This window comes from Pelodiscus sinensis, chromosome 31 (genome assembly GCF_049634645.1).
Source record: "Pelodiscus sinensis isolate JC-2024 chromosome 31, ASM4963464v1, whole genome shotgun sequence".
NCBI classification, from domain to species: Eukaryota; Metazoa; Chordata; order Testudines; family Trionychidae; genus Pelodiscus; species Pelodiscus sinensis.
The window spans coordinates 158,974-180,449 of record NC_134741.1 but is presented as its reverse complement, the minus strand read 5'-3'; the positions used below and the strand labels follow the sequence as shown (position 1 = coordinate 180,449).

The 21,476-nt window shown below is 47.2% G+C and overlaps 1 protein-coding gene and 1 long non-coding RNA gene across 2 annotated transcripts; one reads left to right on the top strand and one right to left on the bottom strand.

The window, feature by feature from the left end:
- Nucleotides 1–206: 206 nt before the first annotated feature.
- Nucleotides 207–17,309, bottom strand: LOC142821584 (uncharacterized). The gene is made up of 4 exons (XM_075912971.1): nt 17,170–17,309; nt 14,387–16,593; nt 3,663–3,779; nt 207–3,359 (listed from the first exon to the last, which is right to left on the bottom strand). Exons 2-4 carry the CDS (start codon nt 14,769–14,771, stop codon nt 2,317–2,319), a joined length of 1,545 nt encoding a protein of 514 aa, XP_075769086.1. The 5' UTR covers nt 14,772–16,593; nt 17,170–17,309; the 3' UTR covers nt 207–2,316.
- On the top strand, nt 13,102–21,088 carry LOC142821588 (uncharacterized). The gene is made up of 5 exons (XR_012898305.1): nt 13,102–13,295; nt 16,758–16,808; nt 17,166–17,305; nt 19,842–19,931; nt 20,966–21,088. It is a non-coding gene; the product is annotated as an uncharacterized LOC142821588 (long non-coding RNA).
- Nucleotides 21,089–21,476: the final 388 nt, after the last annotated feature.

Genomic DNA, 21,476 nt, shown 5'->3' with positions numbered 1-21,476 from the left:
CGCAAATCCTTTTGCACAAGAGGGCCAGTGTAGACAATGGCGAAAATGGCAATCAGGGCTTTCCTGCGCAAAACCAAGTCTAGATTGGCACGGACGCTTTTCCACAAAAAGTGCTTTTGCGGAAAAGCATCCGTGCCAATCTAGACGCTCTTTTCCGCAAATGCTTTTAATGGAAAAACTTTTCCATTAAAAGCATTCGCGGAAAATCACGCCAGTCTAGATGTAGCCTTAGTTTGGTGAGATCTTTTTGAAGTTCTTCACAGTCTGATTTGGTCTTAACTATCTTGAACAGTTTAGTATAGTCTACAAACTTTGCCACCTCGCTGTCTACCCCTTTCTCCAGATCATTTATGAATAAATTGAATAGGATTGGTCCTAGGACTGAACCTGGGGGAACACCACTAGTTACCCCTCTCCAGTCTGAAAATTTACCATTTATTCCTACTCTTTGTTTCCTGTCTTTTAACCAGTTCTCAATCCATGAAAGGAACTTCCCTCTTATGCCATGACAACTTAATTGACGTAAGAGCCTTTGGTGAGGGACCTTGTCAAAGGCTTTCTGGAAATTTAAGTACACTGTATCTACTGGATCCCCCTTGTCCACAACTTTGTTGACCCCTTCAAAGAAATCCAAGGCTATGTCTATACCTCAAGGTTTTTGAGCAAAAACCAGGGGAGCGTCCCACACCTCAAATGCATTTTTACACAAACAAACAAACAAACAAACAAACAAACAAACAAACAAACAAACAGTAAATCGACAGGACAGAGAGCTTTTGCCAGTAGAGTTATTACTCTCCCTAAGAGGAATAACTCCTTTTTGCGCTACAGTTCTTGCGCAACAAGGCATGTGTGGATGCTCTGAAGGGTTTTTTGCACAAGAACTGGCCTCCTAGGAAAAACACAGGTGGCCTCTTGGACACTCCGTAGCAGGCAATCACCACTCTATTGCTCCTGTCTTCTGGCCCTTCTTAAAGCTGCAGGCACCCTGCACAGCCATTGTGGCACGAAGTTTGCTCAGAGCAGATGCTTTCACTGAGCAGCTCTGAGCAACTCCAGAAGTCACAGCAGGACGGTGCCTGAGACACCCCTTTCCTCCGACCCTTCCAAGAAGCACCCACAGGGCTCCCCTTCCCCCCCCCCCAGGGCACAATGATACTCACAGCACATGCTGAGGGTGGCAACTTAAGTGTGGTTGCATGCAAATATATATAAATAGCTTCTTTCACACTGATGGGCACGAATACAATGATTAAGGCAAGATTACACAACACACATGCTCCATTTAAGTTAGTTCTACTTATAATAATAAAATGCAGCATTTACCTGATTTCCACTCATATGACAGGACTTTTAATGAGCAATGACAGCCCAGGAATTTAATTTCTAAAATGCACATCAACAGATCATTATATTGACTACATTTTTGTTTTAGCTCCCACCCACATGCTGTAAAAAAAAAAAAAAAAGGTCTGTGGGCTGTATATGGCCCCTGGGTCATGTGTTGAGTAGCCCTGGTGTAAGGTGTGAACCAGCAGAAGCAGACATGTGTCAGCAGCTTGTGTGTCTTCTTACTGGCCAGTGCAGCAAATACAACTGCTCTTTGTGACTACTTCAGTGCACTTTATTGTGGAGGACTCCCTGGCTTTAAACAATTCACACGGATTTGACCCTCTCAGCCCCCATAAACCATCTTATATTACAACAAGGTCTCTCATATCTTTGGGTTGTTCAATGTGACACATGTAGAGGAATAAGAGAGGCCAGAGAAATGCATCAACAAATAATAAAGTTCTAGGAGACATGACCAAAAAGGAAAGACTGAAAGAACTGGATTTGTTTAGTTTGGAAAAGAGAAGACTGAGAGGGGACACGATAGCAGTTTTCAAGTACCTGAAAGGCTGTTACAAGGAGGGAAAAATTGTTCTCCTAGATCTCTTATAATAGGAAAAGCAATGGGCTTAAATTGCAACCACGAGGGTTTAGGATGGACATTAGAAAAAACTTTTTCAGGGTGGTTAAATACTGGAATAAATTGCATAGGGAGGTTGTGCAATCTCCATCATTGGAAATAACTAAGAGCAAGTTAGATAGACATTATCAGAGATAACAGATGATGTTTGGACCTCCTGTGAGGGCAGGGGACTGGAGTTGATGACCTCTTGAGGTCTCTTCCAGTTCTAGTGTTCTTTGATTTTATGAGTCTTCTCTGTGGAGAATCATATATCATAATTGTTAAAATCTGAGTGCAAAATCAAGGTTTTCCCACAGTCAAAGGGTTTTTCCCATGTGAATTCTCCAATGTTTAATAAGGCTTCACCTCTCCCTGAAGCTTTTCCCACACTCAGAGCAATCAAAGGGTTTTACCCCTGAATGGATTCTCCTATGTGTAACAAGAATTGAACGCCTACTGAAGCTCTTCCCACAGTCAGAGCAGTTGAAAGGTCTCTCTCCTGTGTGAATTCTCACATGATTAATAAGATCTGAATGCCCACTGAAGCTTTTCCTGCAGTCAGAGCAGCTGAAGGGTTTTTCTCCTGTGTGCATTCTCCTATGTATATTAAGATGTGATTTCCAACTGAAGCTTTTCCCACAGTCAGAGCAGATGAAAGGTTTCTCCCGTGTGTAGATTCTCCTGTGTTTAACAAGGTCTGATCCCTCACTGAAGTTTTTCCCACTGTCAGAAGTGAAACATGGCTCTGCTGTGTGGGTTCTCTGATGTCTAGAAAGATGTGAGCGTCTACTAAAGTTTTTCCCACAGTCAGAGCAATAAAAGGGTTTCTCTCTTGTGTGGACTCTCTTATGTGTAACAAGATCTGAGCGCCTACTGAATCTCTTCCCACAGTCAGAACAATTGAAAGGTTTCTCTCCTGTGTGGATTCTTGCATGATTAATAAGACGTGATTTCCAACTGAAGCTTTTCCTGCAGTCAGAACAGATGAAAGGTTTCTCCCCTGTATGGACTCTCTTATGTATAACAAGATTTGAGCGCCTACTGAAGCTTCTCCCACAGTCAGAGCAGTTGAAAGGTTTCTCTCTGCTGTGGATTCTTTGATGTTCAATAAGAGTGGCACAGTCATTGGATGTGGAGGATGCTTGTTCATGGAGGATTTTTTGTTGAACAGTTTCTATGTTTCTTTTCACCCCTATGCTCCTGTGACTGAACTTATCCTGTCCCTTCTCTCGATGGTTTCCCTGCTGCCTATATGGGCTACACTGACTCTCACAGGTCTCTCCCTGCTCAGGTATCTGGGAGACATGCCCTTCAGATCTTCCCAATAACATCTCATGTGGAGCCATTTGCTCCAGTGCTTCCTGCTGAAGACTCTTCTCGTTGTTCTCACTCAGTGTCCCATCACCTGCTGGGACAGCAAGAGAATCCAGACAGGAATCATTCCCTGTGCTGAGCTGAAAAGAAAACTCTGAACAGGGAATAGAGAAGGGGGAACATGCCCAAATAATCTTAGAAAGTTCAGTAATCATGAGCTGAGCCCATCCTCCTTCCCCATAACCTCTTCCTGAAGGAGAGATTCCAACCTTTGTCCCCACTCTGACTAGAGTTGAAGACAGGCTGATGGGTAAGACTTGATGAAAATGAAAAAGTGATATCTGCTATGAGCACACAGAGATTGGTTTCTGAGACAGTCTAGCTGATTGCTCACCTGTGTGGGTGTCACTAATGATCTCTCCTTCCTCACAGGCCTGAAGATCTAGGATCCACAGCTCTTCCCTTGGCTCCACCCAGGAGATCACATGAGCACTGAAGACTGGAAATCCTGCTTGGGGAGCAATTAACCAAGTGTGGATTTTATTCATTAAGGTCTGTGCTATTATTGTGTACAGACCCTTCCCCACCTTGCAAAGACTGGCTGGTACAAGATCCCAGGACACACTCCCCTGCAGTAAAGGTGCATCACCCTCTGCCTGAGGGATGACCCAACTTATTCCCTGGGGGAGCTGAGTGCTTGTAGCCAGACAGGAACCCCCTTGTAACATCCATTTTTGCTTGCCTGGAGCATACAGGGCACACAGAGCAGAAGGCCCAGGCTGTGTGACCATGAATGGCTATAAACAGAGATATGCCAATTGCTGACCAAGAGGCTGCCAAGGAGTGCCCTTGACTTAACCCATATTGATACGAACACACATCCATCCGCGGGGGGAGGAATCTCTCGCCCAGTAAAAAAATGTCTAGTGCTCACAATTTAGTTATCTCTCTTGCAAGTGTAAATTAACTTGAAACTTGCTTGTAAGAACTGGCGCCACAAAACGGACCAGTAGAATTCGGCATCTTAGATAAGAAAGAGAATACGGGCCCCCAGGGGTATAAAGATAGGTCCAGCAGCGCATTCTCTTTGAGTGTCAATCTACCATCTATCTGCTGGTCGGGTTTGGTGTTTGATCTCCCGAGGTTCCAAGGGGACGCCCACCTCGTATTCGTCTTTCCTAGGAATTGAGAGACCGGCCCTGGCCTGACACGCTGGAGTCGAGAGGCACAGAAAGGGGTAAAAATTGTACCTAGATGTGGTCCTTTGTTTAAGTATATATATACATAGACTTAGAGCTCTTTAAAGATTAAGCTGTCACTTGGTACCATTATTTCTATTTTCTATCTTTATTTTCTTTGTAACCATTTTTAAAATCTGTATTTGTTAGCATTTAAGAAATAGAGCAATAGCCATTGTAACCATATGCTTTTATAAGTCTTTTAATAAACCTGTAACTGTTTAAGCTTTAACCTGACTCCTTCAGTTGCTGTAACAGAACCAAGCACAATTTAAAAGAACTTCAGCCGGTCATAAAGGGACAGACATAAGGAGAGCTTGGGCGTTTGGATCTGTGTCACTCCCAGGTGACAAGATCCGTTGGGGCACCTTTCCAGCCCTTCCCAGGCTGCCCGCTGCGAAGGAACCCCTGTGTTCTAGCAGTTAAAATCTAAGGTGTAATAAGCTCTTTCTATATAACGGGGCGTCTGTTGGCCTGCTGGCCACCCTCTGCGACGGGACCCCGGTCCTAGCAGTAAAGACACGGACGTTAAACCTTTTCTCGGAAGCATACACACACACACTGCCCTGACCGTCGGCTGACAGAATTGGCGTAGTCGGCAGGATTGTGCTATTGGTTCAAATACAGCAGCATGAAGCCAGTCACGATTGACATGGATTTTAGCTGTATAGAAAAGGAGTTTGCCCGAGAGGGATGGGGCAACCCTAAGTGGGATAAAGAGATGTTAAGGAAAGGCGCTTGCATCTGGCTGTTAAAGGGTGTGTGGCAAGCAGCCTGCTCTAGCTACTGGAACTTAGAAACAGAGCTGATAAAGGTGCAGAGAGAGAGATACAAACTCTGGGAGCAATGCCAGAACCTGGATACCCGGGTGCGAACCCTAAATAAGGACATGGAGCACCTACAGGAACGGCTCCTCTTGAAGCTAGAGAGGGGAAGGAGAAAGTAATTAATGGAGAAAAATGAGCTTTTGGAGCTGGCTTTAAAACTTTGCTAGCTCAAACCCCCGCTCTCCCGCCTTCCACTGTAACCAAGATAAAACAGTACCGCATTCCAGCCGAAGCTATGGCTCCGGTCTGTGAACTAATTAAAGATCTGGAAAAACGGGGAATCTTAATTTGTACCTACTCCCCGTATAATTTGCTCAGGAAGCATCCTCGATAGGAATGAACCCCCATCCACAAGGAAGCTCTGAGACAGCTGATAACGAGATACGCACTTATCAGTCTATAGGTTCGATTTACCCTAATGGGTCCCATTTCATTTGTACCTTACTGTGGGAAACACAGAGATGTCCTATGCCTTATGGCAAGAAGGAGAAACTGTACCCCGCCGCCCCATACAGTTTGGCTCGAAGTTATGGCAGAGGTCATAGTTAAATTACACGCTTTATGAAAAGTGCTTCTGGCAGCCTACACAGCACTAAGAGAAACAAAGGAGCTAACCCAAGCTCAAGCCATAACACTTCACACTCCTCTCCCAATCATTAAGCCCATATTGAAAGGAAAGGAGTTGCCACCGGGAATAGCCCAAAGGAAAATTAAGGATTCTACTGAAACTTAATTAGTTAACTGCATAAAAGAATGAGCTCTATATATTGTAACTTTATTTTGTGGGTTTCAAATGAACTAGTTTTATTTTGTTTTAGATTATGTCCTCTTGCTTAAAATTGCAAACAGACAAAGCACAAATTAGTTAGTGCTTGCGTTAGGCATTCAACTTTTAAGGTTAAATTTGCTCTCTAAGAAAACCAAGTTATTGTTTTAAGAATCCAAACTCTGAAACTTCACTGTGTCTATGTTCAAGGCTGAGTTGATAACACTTTTAGCTTGCTCTCAGATCCAAGGTTGTAAGTGGGTGCAGACTGCCTGTCTGTTCTGACGAGGTTTGAAACCAACTGTCCCTCATAAGTAAGCCTGGAACATTGTACATATGGTTCTTTTCAGGAAAATAAAAGCTTTTTGCTTGCAGGAACAGTAACTGGCCAACCAACACCTTGTGCTAAGGAGAAGCATTATAGCTTCACACATTAAGCCTGATCTGTGGTACAAGAGAGAAACTGAGGCATGCCACCGTTGGGGAGGGCTAGCAACTCTAGAGGTAATTCAAGGGAGTGGAAGGTCACGAGTACCGATGAAGCGCCCTTGTTCTCGTAAAGTTATAGCTCACTCGCCCATAGAAGTGGTAAGGAACTAGCTGTAACCGATTCCCCTAGCAGATCTTAGGCAGTATTTTAAGTTATAATAGGCCACCCCGATGGGGGTAGAGATGTTTTCTTGTCTTTCAGATCATCAGAAAGCGCTGGTGCCAGCTGAAGAAAAACAACAAACAACAACGACAAAAAACCATGGTTCTGTGTCATGACACAATAAGTTTGTGTTCTGTCCAAGTTTGTCTTGTGTGTCTTAATTGTAATACGTATTGCAAATATTGTTGTGTGTAGGATAGTGTTTTAATGAAAAGATACTTTGAGTAAAGCAGAAGCATGAATTTAAACCAACAAAATTAATAATTGGGCCCAATCAATTGGCAACTTTAAAATTCAGTGAAAGAATAATAGTTTGGAAATTGTTTAGGCTAGGAGAATGTTAACAATGTCTCCACAGGTGAATAAAGAAGAAACTGGAAAGAAGCAAGGAGTGCATCACGTGAACAGAAAGACTGGGAGTGGGGTAACAGCCCTCTCCCCCACCAGATTAGTTTTGCTTTAATAGCTCTAGAGCGCCAGAGATAATAAGAAATCTATAAGAAACAACACAGGCAAGTGGGACATCAGCATATTTAAGTAAAGATGCCCACAACAATGAGGAAACTAGTAACCTCACCATTGCAATAACAGCTACTTGCCCTGCTACTTACTGGTGCCTGATGCCTTAAAAGGCCTCAAGAATTATAGAATTGCATGGGTTAACAATTAAATATCTGTGAACCATGCTTGGTCCTTTAAAAGAAACAGTGACTCTAGTCAACGTAACCTCCTTCAAGTCACATACATAGAACAAATACACAGTCCTCTGAGTTAAAGTTTGTATAGAATACAGGCTGGTAGATGCAGTAATATCCAGTGCCTGTAAAGGCCTACACACCAGCCAAGCCAACCAAGTGATCCTAGATAGTTTGAAGGATCTGTCCAGCTCTGTGTCCACTTCACTAGATCTAACCAGATATTTGGACCAGAGACTGATTAGATTGTTAATTAATGGAACTAAATTAAAGAATTAGAAGGCCAGTATTGAAGAATAAGATAGCTTTGACCACCCAGCCCTGATGGTGGTGAGTCCCCATCTCCCCCGTGCCTACCCATGGGAGTGGGGAAGTAAAGAATCCATGAGGACCCAAAGGCCCACAGATGGCAAATAGGAAAACAGATTAGATACTGTGGTGCAAAGATTAAACAATCGGCAGACCCCTACAGGCAGTCCGATCAGTAAGAGATTTCTTCCCTACAGGGAGAACCTCTCCTAGCCACACTGTGCCACTCAAAGATTCTAAATATGCACCTGAAGACACTGTAGTAATCAAACACCCCAGTTTAAGAATGCAAACCTACGTACTGCACTCCTACAAAGGAAAAGGAGTCTAGACCACTGCAGACGCTGGGCTAACACCAATAACCATTACTGAGGCTTGGATTGTATCCAAGACCAGCGAACTTTTTTGTTTTATTACAGGAAACTGAGGCAATGGCCCTGAACAGTGCTCCAGTGGGATGTATCCCTCCCAGCGCTGGTGTGGATCCGGGAAACCATCATGAACTTTTTGTATATATACCGCTTGCTGTTGCAGTGCTTGCAATCGCTGTTGTTATAGACTGAACTATAGAAAAAGAAACCTAAGCTGAAGCAAGACATGGTACTCCAACTCGCCATGGTCTTCTTCCTCATCCCAACTGCTACTGCTGTACCAGAACACCTTACTTAACTCCTCTACTGGACTGAGAATCGAGTTTGTCCCTCTCAGCCCAAAACAACTGATGGAACAAGAGTGACATCTTCCAATGGAGACCGGTATGGTTCGATAACAGCGACCACCGCAATCCTCAAAATAACTTTGGGGGGAGGCAAAGGAAGTGGCAATGGATGGTATGGGGTAAGACATGCTGTAACTAAGAATGTAAACATCTCATGGCTAACTTGGTTAGCCCAACAGCTGAGATTTTCCCTAACTCCTTTTTTTACACTCTGTTATAACCACTGCTCTAACCACTGTAATTTTTGTAATCATTTTCTGCATAGCTCTATGTATTGTGCAATGCCTAGTTAATGCAGCTATCTTTTCTGTGCACATTCGATATACAGCACTAGGAAAGGACCCTCGCCAATTCCTAGATCCTGAACCTTCTATTCCGGCCATCGGGCACTTCTAGATTCCCCCAAGGTGGGCAAGAGGTGCTGGTATCACCGCCATCTTGTATCCTGGGATGTGGTGTGTCGTATCAGGGGGTGGAATGTAGCCAGACAGGAACCCCCTTGTAACATCCATTTTTGCTTGCCTGGAGCATACAGGGCACACAGAGCAGAAGGCCCAGGCTGTGTGACCATGAATGGCTATAAACAGAGATATGCCAATTGCTGACCAAGAGGCTGCCAAGGAGTGCCCTTGACTTAACCCATATTGATACGAACACACATCCATCCGCGGGGGGAGGAATCTCTCGCCCAGTAAAAAAATGTCTAGTGCTCACAATTTAGTTATCTCTCTTGCAAGTGTAAATTAACTTGAAACTTGCTTGTAAGAACTGGCGCCACAAAACGGACCAGTAGAATTCGGCATCTTAGATAAGAAAGAGAATACGGGCCCCCAGGGGTATAAAGATAGGTCCAGCAGCGCATTCTCTTTGAGTGTCAATCTACCATCTATCTGCTGGTCGGGTTTGGTGTTTGATCTCCCGAGGTTCCAAGGGGACGCCCACCTCGTATTCGTCTTTCCTAGGAATTGAGAGACCGGCCCTGGCCTGACACGCTGGAGTCGAGAGGCACAGAAAGGGGTAAAAATTGTACCTAGATGTGGTCCTTTGTTTAAGTATATATATACATAGACTTAGAGCTCTTTAAAGATTAAGCTGTCACTTGGTACCATTATTTCTATTTTCTATCTTTATTTTCTTTGTAACCATTTTTAAAATCTGTATTTGTTAGCATTTAAGAAATAGAGCAATAGCCATTGTAACCATATGCTTTTATAAGTCTTTTAATAAACCTGTAACTGTTTAAGCTTTAACCTGACTCCTTCAGTTGCTGTAACAGAACCAAGCACAATTTAAAAGAACTTCAGCCGGTCATAAAGGGACAGACATAAGGAGAGCTTGGGCGTTTGGATCTGTGTCACTCCCAGGTGACAAGATCCGTTGGGGCACCTTTCCAGCCTTTCCCAGGCTGCCCGCTGCGAAGGAACCCCTGTGTTCTAGCAGTTAAAATCTAAGGTGTAATAAGCTCTTTCTATATAACGGGGCGTCTGTTGGCCTGCTGGCCACCCTCTGCGACGGGACCCCGGTCCTAGCAGTAAAGACACGGACGTTAAACCTTTTCTCGGAAGCATACACACACACACTGCCCTGACCGTCGGCTGACAGTGCTCCTCTGTACCCTTGAGAACAGTGGTTCTCAAAGTATGGTCCATGGACCCCTAGTGGTCTGTGACCATTTTACAGGTGAGCCAGAATTATGGCCAATGGGAGCAGTGGGGGGGGGGGGGTGGTGAGGTGCCTTGGAATGGCAGAAAGTATGGAGACAAGTAAGTGACTTCTCCTCAGATCCCGCATCCCCTATCCCTCTCAGGCACTCCCCTCCCAAAGTCCCTCCATGCCCAACCTGCTCCTGCCCCCATTCTTCTGGCAAGAACGCCTACCCTCAGCCCACTTATATACCCTACCTCCTACCCAGACCCTCATTCCCAGCACACTCCTACACCCAACCTCCCACCCAAACTACACTCTTCTACACTCATTTTGTCATCACAGGTGGTTGGCTTGTGGTCCGTAGAAAGGGCTGCATTGAGCAGTGTGGGCCATGATCTAAAAAGGTTGAGAACCACAGCTCCGGGGTACAACTAAGTCTCCTTCATGGCCCATTCCATCCCCTCACCCACTCCAGGCCAGGCTAGAAACATGCTGCTCAAGAACCATAGGCAGGGCTTAGACTGCAGCGGCCACATGGCAAGTCATTAGAACTTGGAAAGGACCCAGCAGCTCCCCAGCTGTAGCTCCGCAAAGGCTCTGTCCACAAAGCTCCTGGCTGGGGGGCATGGCTCAGCTCACCCTGCTCATTGGCTTGGCTCAGATGCTCTACCTGAACCAGGAGGAAGCAGAGTAAATTACCTGAGCAATGAGGCAAATCCTTGGCTGGCTACTTCAGACCCTGCCTACACTCCACACTCCTAATCCCTGCCTGTGGCTGGGTGGGCCCTGACACTGCCCACAATAGCTGCTTTTTCCATCGCGGGCATAGCAGTGTCTGGTTGTGCTGCTGCTTCGGGGGAAAGGGGAGTGTCTTGGGGCGATAGCTGCATTGTTCCTGTAGCTCAGCTCCCCCTCTTCTGCCTTGATTCTACTCTGCCACCACCAGCCTCTTTGTGTGGATTCTGGATTCCAGCCTTCCTTGTGGCCAGCCTGGCCTTTCATTTGTTGTCCCCCTTGGCTGCACAGAATCTACCGTTCAACTTTTCCCACCCTGGGGGCGCAGTCCTCACACAATCAGCCAGACCCCTTCTTGGACCTTCCTCTAGTGCTGGGAAGATCCCCTGTGATCTTATAAGATTAAAATATGACCATGTAGGTCATATTGCTACCACTATTAGCACAATTTTGTTGTAATTGTGTAAGTGTATCATGTGCAGTGTCAATGGGAACATTCTGACGTGATTATTGTGATTATCCTGTCTGCATGTGGACATGATTTTTGTACCCCACGTTATGAATACTGGCCATATTTCAAATATAGTCACTGCTATGGAAACATCTAAAATGTCATTTCCATCCAGTCTAGCCAGCACACTGTGAGTGGAACATTCAGAGACATGGTCCATCAACAAAACATGCAGACCCTGGAAAGCTCATCTGCCCCTCTCGCCCCTCCCCCCCCCCCCCCCGGACAGACTTTCCCATGGACGTTTCAGCCAGACGGTGGGCAATGCCTGCCATGGTTCATCAGAGCAGACAAGGGCATGTGACCAGCTCATGTGACACTAAACTCCATCTGGCCCCTGTGCGTTTCTACTCTCAGTGCTGGGGGCTTTGCTTGGAACAATGAGTCCCCTCTACCTGTGCTTCCTGGAAGCTGTGCACACCCAGGAGAGATTCACACGCTGCCCAGCAGAGTGTGCTCAGGTGCCCCTTCCCCACCTTGCACTCTCCTGCAGCTGCTCCTGGGAGGGAACTTCCTGCTAACTGCATAGCGTGCGGGGAGGTCAGTGCTGATCTCAGGGTGTCCCCTAAGCCTATACCCCAACTCCACAGAGCAGGGCAGAGGGAACACAGACTGGCTCAGGAGAACTCCAAGCTGCTTCAGTCTGAATGGTGACAGCCTGACTTTCTCAGAAGCAGTGCTCTGCTTGTGAGATGCACCCAGCAGCCAGCTCACACAGTCTGTCTTACACACAAACTCTCCATCCCCCTGTAACTCATCTCCACCGAGGAGGCCTGAGGGACAGAACCTGGTTTGGGGAGACCTTTGCCATGGTTGGAGGTCTGCTTTGAAGGAGGAGCCCCTTTCTTACAGGTCACTGCTGAATCTGAGATTTCCACAGCAGCCAGATCAGTCTGTCTCTCATGCACACACATAAATACACACTCTATGACATGCACACACCGAGAGAAGCATGCACACAATTCTCCTTCTGCTGCTCATATTACCCCCCCCCCCCCCCCCCCCCCCGTGCAGAGCAGGGGATGGGAGACAACAAGGCTCAAGGACAAAGCAGGACAGCTTGAAGTGTCTTAAAGAGACAGTGCATGGGATTTCCCAGAAACTTCCCCTGTAGCAGCCAGAACATGCACAGTATCTGTTCCTCCCTTACGCACCCATGCACAGTCTTGGTGTCACATACTTGGTTGGAAAGTAAACAATCTCTGTGTCTCCCACAGATACACACTCTCTTTCACACTCACCTCGCTGCACATAACTGTATTAATATTGTTGTTACTGCTTGGCACTACCTGCAATGCATCTCTGTCATTTCATTCTTTCCAAGTGTGTATGTTAATGATCTGACTGGTCTATGCATTTAATACTTTTTCCTTCTCTTGCACTTACATTTAACTCTGAGTACAAGAGCCCCACTCAGCAGCCAAAAGGGAATTTTTTCTGAGATTTTTTTTTTAGTTGCATATTCATTACTTGAATAATGAACATGCAAATATAACGTTACTGGGCCACCAAAAGTTTGTGTCTGGGTTTGGTGGTCCTCAGTGAGAGACAGGTTGGGAACCACTGCCTTAGAGGGAACGCCAGCAGGAAGGAAGAAGACGCTGACGGAACAGCAGCAGCAGAGCAATCCAGCAAAGAAGGGGCTGCCCAGAAAAGCAGCAACTGTAGAAGCAGCCCAGCAGGGTTCCAGAGCTGCCTTCGACATTGGCAGCTTCTATGAGAAGCAGCCTCACCAAGCAGCAAACCCAGCAACCCCACAGGCTTCTCTCTGTGCCCCACAGAGCAGCAGGGATCTCAGCAGCAGCTTGCCATGAACTCGCCTGGGGGCTCTGGGCTCCCTGCATTCCCCAACTCCCTCTAGCAACCGACACAGCAGAAGCCCCATTCCACTGGTGGACCAGACGGATTGCTAAGGAAAGGGAAAGAAAGGTGAGGAACAACTGGACAGTGGCAGATTGAGGAGGGGCAAGTAGAGGTAAGACCACAAGACTATGAAAGTGGCCCCAGGGGATTCATCTGCCTCCACTGCTGCCCAGTTTTCTGATACCACCAGCAGCTTGCTGGGCTCCCTCTGAGATGTCTCCTCTGAAATCTGAGAGCTGTAGTGATCTCCTCAGCTCCTGAAAGCTGGTCTTTGCAACCAGATATGCCCCATGGCCCGAGGGTGGAGATCTCCAGCCTGAATTCCTCTTGTTCACTCCCATCCTTGTGGCACAGGGTGCCCCTGAGGCTGGTCTTGGCTGGTGTTACCAAAGTTAGTGTCCTTCTGGACAATGCTTGGCAGTACTGGGTGGACCCCAGTGTGCTTACCCAGTATATAGCTGACACAACATGTCCCCCAGGAGATAAAGGCTGTCCTGTCGCCCACCTCTGTGCCTGTATCACCTGGCTCGCTGGAGTTTAATGTCAGGCCCCTGCTGCCTCAGCTTCCACCCATCGCTCTGAGCCTCCCGTTTCAGCTGCCTCATACTGAGGGGCAGTGTTCTGGATGTTGACTGAGCTGGTACCTTTGTCAGGGTGGGACAAGTCTCACTGTACCTATGCCTGGGGAGCTGGGACACTAGCGCCCTGCTCCTTCAACAATAAACTTGGCTGAGAGCCTTAGCCCCTGAATGGAGACTGGTGTCTTTCTACAGCAACAACCCTGAGCTGTGGGGCATGGACAAGCTGAACGCTCAGGCCAGTGCAGCACAAGGATGCCCCACAGGCACTAACACCAGCCAGACCCAGACCTAACTGCTGATGGTGCCTGGCCCCTTCCACTAACACCTGTGGCCAAGGCATAACATGGGCAAGATGATGGGAAGCACATTGAGACCTTGGCTGTGGGAAGAGCAGCACCATTGTTATGTCCTTGAACCTGCTCCTCTGGGAGGGGATGTGGAGGGGACAGTCTCTCACCCAGAAGCCGGGATTATTGGGGCTGATACTCCTGACACTGGAGGGCACAGGACATTGAGGGGCCTGAACCAAATCCAACCCACCCAGCTTCTGATACCCGAGGGGACAGGAATCCTTACCCAGCCAGCTCACAGCCTCATAATTCTCCTGCATCACATCCCAGTAGAGGGCTCTCTGACCCGGGTCCAGCAGAGCCCATTCCTTCTCTGAGAAATACACAGCCACCTCCTCAAAGGTCACCGGCTCCACCACAGCCATTTTCTTTCCCTGGCTCTGCAAGTCAGGGGCTGAGCTGGAGACAGACATGGGTGTTCTGCAGCCTGGCAGGAAGAGAAGGGCAATTGGAGACATTTCAGAAGGGGCTTTAACCCTTTCCACACCCCCATTCTTACCAGACTCTGTCACTGGTGACACACATGCTAGAATATGCCACTGTGGGCAAAAGTTTGAGTCTAGATATTCCATAAACAGCACACACAAGTTAGATCCCAAATCCACATTCATTTCTCTCTGGAACTGGCTTGAGTCACATTACTATGCCTGAAACACTGGAATTCAGTTCTCAGCACCCAATGTTTCTGATAACAAGCCACATATTCACCTGCCTGAACACGGACGTAGGTTAAATTTAAGCTGCTGTATTTAAAACCTTTAGTCTTCATTCATTGATTTGCAGCACAAACTTTGGTTCTTATCTGACAAACTTTTTAAAACTTCTTCACAACAGAGAGTAAGTGAAGTTAATATGAGTATTCAGGTGCTTATTAAACACATGAGCTTAATGTTTGCAGGATGAGATCTTAAAATTCATGGATTCATGGGATCAGAAGATATTCTTAGTTATGCAGTCTGACCTCTTGTGGCCCAAACCATTACACTTAGTCCAGTTACCCAGGCACAAAGCTCTGCTTCCCCATAGCGTGTTGTCTAGAAAGTCACCCAGTCATTTGAAGACATCAGGAGATGGAGAATCCACCAGTTCTTTGCTCATTTGTTTCAGCAGCTAGTCCTCTTCCCTATCATACATTTGTGCCTCTTTTCTAGTCAAATTGTCCGGCTTCAGCTTTCAGTTATTGGCTCTCACTGAGACGTACCCACTAGACCAGTGGTGGGCAATAAATTTTGATGGGGGGGCCAGTCCAAGATTTTGGAAAATGGTTGAGAGTTGCACTCTTACATTACATCAATGGAGGAAATGCAGGCTCTGGGATGGACACAGAGCAGGAGTGTGGGTAAGAGATTGGGATGCAAGAGGGAGAGAGGAGTCTGGGAGGGAGTTTGGGTGAAGGAGGAAGGTGTGACCTGCGGCACTGGATTAGCCAACTACTCGTTAGATATTTAAAGTAAAAGTTAATTTAGAGAAGTGGCTGAGTAGATAAATAAGGGGCTGTGGGTTTCTGACCGCTGAGAGCTCTTGTATATACAGATGCAGGAAGAGGACAGAGTTTGGGTATGTGGGGAGGGGGCAGGAATGGGGGGCAGAGATTAGGAGGGGAAGGGAGAGGTTGGGGTGCCAGAGGCAAGCTCTGGCTGGGAGACTTACCTGAGTGACTCTTGGCCAGCAGCCAAGCACCTTTCTCAGGCAGGCTGCCCGATCCTCACACAGACTGCAGGGCTATATGCGTGTGTGAATAATTATGAGCTGGAGGGGAAGGGGCATGGTGCTTCATTTCTGCCCAGAAACCGGTCAATGAGATTGTCCTGGCCACACTGGAAGCAGTGCCTGAAGCCTTCCCCTCTCCCCTCCGGGCTCACAGTTGCTTTGTGAGTGGCTTGCAGATGGGGCATGGCAAGCACAGAACCAGCCCACGGTTCTCCCAGCATTGTGGGCCGGATCTGGCCCATGGGCTGTATTTCGCCCAGACCTGCACTAGACTGAAGAGCCGTTGGGAATCCAACAGTTTCTCGCCATGAATAAACTGATACAGTGGAAGCACTCAGCTCTCAGACTTTCAGCCTATTGATTGTTTGAAACCAACCCCATATTAAAACTGACAGCAGTGAAAACTGAGTCCGAAGGTGCCGTCCGTTGTGTGCTTTAACTCCACACCATTAGCATCACACTTCATAGACCAGTGTTTCTCAAAGTGGTCTGCAGGTCCCCAATTCACTGCCTCTGGGTATCCTCACTGATCAGTGGGTTAGATTTAGGGCTGCGTGTGCCACGGTTGCTGGGTCTGGTTGGTAACTTTAATGACAATCCCATGAAGATATTTTCATGGGAATTTTCTCATAATTTAAAGACACTTTCCTCCTACAAACTCACCTTGTCTGAAAGCTCCCAGGGATTTTCCTCTTGCTCTCTTCAGTGCAAAGGGCAGAGTGTCTGGTAGGAAAAGGGAGAAGAGAGGTGAGATTACAGACTCTCCTATTTATAACAATGTCCCCACTCTGAACTCTGCATTTCTAGTGTATAAAAGACCAAACAGAGACATACTCAGGTGTCTAATATGAAAAGGTCTGAAACCTTCTGTTTCCTCTCTCCCTCAGGCACTTCCCAGCAATGGAGCCAACATCCCTGCAGACTCACTCCCGTCCCAGGTGAGACAAGCTGTAAATGAGATTTACTTTTCTCTCCTCATCTCCTCCCACTTGGTTTCGCTCAGTCACTGAGAGTATTAGCCTCATCATAACCTAGAGCTGTGGTGGCAGAAGGCGTTACCATGAAAGTAACTTTACTCATTTTGATCCCTTTCACACTAACAGGAGGTTCAAAGTTTGAAAACTCCTGACTATTTCCTAGCAGTTCTGTCTATTCGCTCAGTGTCTCTAAGAAGAGCAGCATGATGGGGCCGTCATTCTTCATGTGGGAATTAAGGCAGGGGAAGGCTGGAGTCAGAGGCCAGATTCAATAGTTTCAGATACTTAAATCACTTTCCCCTTCTCCATCCCTTCTAGGTACCTGTGAACTGCCTCAAAGTCTCTGACAACGCAATTGTTTTCTGGGAGAAACTGCTGACTTGTTCTTCCAATTCAGGAGAAATTTCCTCTGGTGGCTGGAATTGCCCCATCTCACACCTGGACAGAAACAATGCCATGTGATTGTATTTCATTTACTGATGATAAGTTCTGGCTAGTGAGTCCCAGCTTTAACAGTCCTGCAGTTAGAATCCCTCCAATTGTCCCAGCCTGACAGCAGGGGCAACACAGCGGGCAGCAGGGAGAACTTATTGGAAAATTTGTGACATCTGACTCTATGGCTATGTCTACACTGGCACGATCTTGCACCAGAGCTATGCAAATGAGGCTAAACGTGGAATATCACCGAGCCCCATCTGCAAATCTAATGAGCCACCATTTTTGCGGAAGAGGCTTTTGCACAAGAAGGAGCTGTCCCTTCTTGCGCATGAAAAACCCTCTTACGCAATGCTGTTATTCCTGAAAATAATCAGCGTAACAGCATTGCGCAAGAGGGTTTTTCTCTGTGGTTACTAAGCAGAGGTGTCTCTTCCAACATCTCCTTTGGCCTCCATGTCCCTCTGAAAGGGATGTGCCCATGTCTGTTATGGGCAGCATGTTCTGTTATTTATGGGCACTGGGATTTCATACAGAGAGCAGCAGGACTCAGCACCGGCCTGACAGAGATACCCAGGGGCTAGGTCTACACTGGCATGATTTTCTGGAAATGCTTTTAATGGAAAAGTTTTTTGTTAAAAGCATTTTCGGAAAAGCGCGACTAGATTAGCAGGATGCTTTTGTGCAAAAGCACTTTTTGTGGAAAAGCATCCGTGGCCAATCTAGATGCGCTTTTCCGCAAAAAAGCCCCGATCGCCATTTTCGCTATCAGGGCTTTTTTGCGGGAAACAAATCTCTGCTGTCTACACTGGCCCTTTTGTGCAGAAGTTTTTCGGAAAAAGACTTTTGCCCGAACGGGAGCAGCATAATATTTCCACAAAAGCACTGACAATCTTACATGAGATCGTCAGTGCTTTTGCGGAAATTCAAGCAGCCAGTGTAGACAGCTGGCAAGTTTTTCCGCAAAAGCAGACGATTTTGCGGAGAAACTTGCCAGTCTAGACACAGCCAGGGAGAAAAAAAGAAGCAAAGATAATGCACAAAGTGAGCAGACTCAGCAGACAGCCCTTCACAGGGACAGTCAGCTTCCTTAGGAGGATTTCTGGGAAAGTCACAGGGACTGGACATTAATTCATTCACTGACATGGAAGCTCAGAACCTGTCCACACATGGATCTAAACTCAGCAATCCATGATCCAGGAGAAACACAAACAAGCCCAACCTCACCAAGGCCACACAGGAGTCTGCCTCCTAACACAGCCCTCTCACTGCCAGTTCATAGCCACAGTCACCTACCAGACACTCCTGGCTTCTCCCCGCTCTCATCATTTTCCTTCCTAGCAGATTTTCTCCCTCTTCCCTCAGAGTCTTCAAATGGGCCTCCAATTTTTCCTGAAGAAATAAGCACCAGGGCAAACCCCATGAGACACTAGGAGCCCATTTCTCTGCCTTTAAGTTACACCGTCCCAGTTTTGTGAAGCTCTGTCCCTGTCTGGCAGGTACTCAGCCCTGGATGTGGCTTTGTCCACAGAAAAAGAGACAGGAGGAGATTGAGGATGCAGCAGGATGCCTGTGAGGGTGGGAGATGGATCAGTGATGGCACCTTCATAAAGAATGATGCAGGTGGAGATTAGGGAGGTAAAAAGGGTTACAAATACTAATCATGTAACAGATTACAATCAGTTACAATATTTTTAACCTGCTGACAGGCAGGGCCAGTAGCCGACCCAGGCTCTCCTGGGGGCAGAGCTCTCTCCCATGGTCTGCCGGAGGTGGCCACAAGGACTGCCAGCAGGTGGGGACTCCCAGCAGCTGCAGACTGACATTAGCTGCCAGGGGCAAATGGGAACTGCCAGGGGCAACGCGGAGTTTAACTGCTAACTGCACCGATAAGCATTAGCTCATGAGTTAACCAATTTGAACTCTTGCTACAACCCATTGAATCCCAGTGGTGCCTGGCATGGACAGCCCTGCTGTGGGTGGACTCAAGGCACTCAGGGTCCAACACAGCATCCAGACCAGCAACCTTCTCTAGTGTCATCTGCATCATCTGAGTTTAACCTCTCATGGAGCAGCCCAGGAGTTCAGCATCCCAGTGGGAAGCCTCCTCTCCCTACTAGGCCTGGGGCTTTATCAAAACATCTTTCCCTCCTAAGGGTCACACTTCATCACTGTTCAGTGATGCTGAGAGGCAGGAGAATATAGCCTAATGGTTAAGGCCTTGCACTGAGCCTGGAAAGACCGGGGTTCTCGGATAAACCCTATGATTGACTTACTTGGTGACCATGAGCAAATTGCTACCGCACTTTTCCTTCCCACCGTTTGTCTAACTAGACTGTGACCTGCTTTGGGCAGGGACTGTCTCTTGCTGGGTGTTGTTCAGGGCCCAAATGCCATTGTGGATCCATAAGGCAAATGCAAATTACTACTGCTTCTCAACCCATCAGTAACAGCTTGTAATCTCCTCTTCTCCAATTCCAAGGCAGCTCACTCCTATACACTGGCCTGCAGCTCCTGTGATTGAAAACTCTCTGATTGTTAACATCTCCTATTGTGCAGATATTCCTCCTGGCACCAGTGAGGGCTGAGTCTCAGGATTCAGAAATTCAGAGAAACATTTCCCACATCAGGTATCTGTAAAGACTTCATGTAAGTTGCCACAAAGCCAGAACATTTACTTTTTACAGCATCTCTTGTACCATGAAGGATTTACAGAGCTGTGTCACACCTGTGCCAGTCAGTGAAATTAGCCTAGAATTAAAACCCAACATTATTTCCCATTACACTGGAAAGCAACTCTGTACCTTGTACTCCTGGGCAGCTTCCTGTATGGGCACCACTGTGTGAGCCTGGGATCTGTCACACACCACACAGATGGGAATTTGATCCTCTTCACAGAGCAGCTTTAGAGCCTTCTGGTGCTCCCCATACACCCCGTCCCATCTTGCTCTCTTTGCTGCCTGGAAACTCAGCAGCTTGGCTAGTTCTACCATTTTTGCCAGCTGCCTGTTGGGCTGGAGGAGTCCCTGCTGCTCAGTGTCTCTGCACTGAGAGCTGAGAGGGGTCTGGCAGAAATTGTGCCCACACTTCAGAGTGACAGGGGCTGTGAAATCCTCCAGGCAGATAGGACGCGTTGTTTCTTTCCAGAGACTTTGCACAGGGCTCTCTGCAGCCATGACTACCTCTGGGCTGGGGAACAGGAGTAGTTTCACTATCCTAAGCTCAGCAATGTAGGGGCAGGTCCAGAGGGTGCATACTGTGGAGGCAGGAAAAGGGAATAAGGGAATTTGTGTGCAGCCATCTTGGTCTTGTTAACAAGAGAGCAAGAGTCAGGCTAAGTCTGTGGCCTGACAACGCGAGATCTGTAATTAGACGCTGCCTTCGCCTCTCGCCTCCATACGGAGATAAGGATAGAATGCTGACTCTGGTAGGGACCTTGAGATAAGGAGCATCTGGGTGGAACTAAATAACTGTTAGCCATTGGTGTTTGTAATGGGAAGGAGACTAATTGTTATTGTTATTATATTTAATAGACAGTATATAAACTGCTTCATAATTGCTTGTATTCGAAGATCTGCCTCAGAGGGGGGGGCTTCCCCCCCCCTCCCCCGTCCGAACCAGTTTTTCCCTTGCTGCAGCTCGTAATAAAACTGCCTCTGGCTACTTGTTGCTTACAAACGCAGAGTGAGGACAATGTTTTCTTCCACAATTTGGTGCCGTGACTCGGATGGCAACGCCTGATTGAAGACAGCGACAGTGGCTGCAGACCATCCCCCTTCATCCCCATGGCGCCAAACGAGAGGTAAGAGACCTTTTGAAATCTCTACTGGGGTATGGAGGAGGACTGCCTGTAGGGTCATCTGCTTCTTGTGGGCTCACGCCATCCGAACTTCTTGAATCTGCAACAAGGTCAGACGCAAAACGGTTCCGGGGAGGTTGTTTTGTTATCCCCGAGTAGGCTTAAGTTTACGCAATGCTGGGAACTGCTGTGGTATTGGTGGTGCCGCCCCGGGTACGGGAAGAAGGTTGTATTGCGTCCGGACATAAGGCACCTAGGTTTATGCAGTGCTGGGAACTGCTGTGGTTCTGGGGGGAAACGTGTTGTTTGCCGCCCCTGGGGGAACAGTGTTGTTTGCCGCCCCAAATATGGACGAGGTCCATAATGAGAGATGCATCTAAAAGTGGGAAAATTTC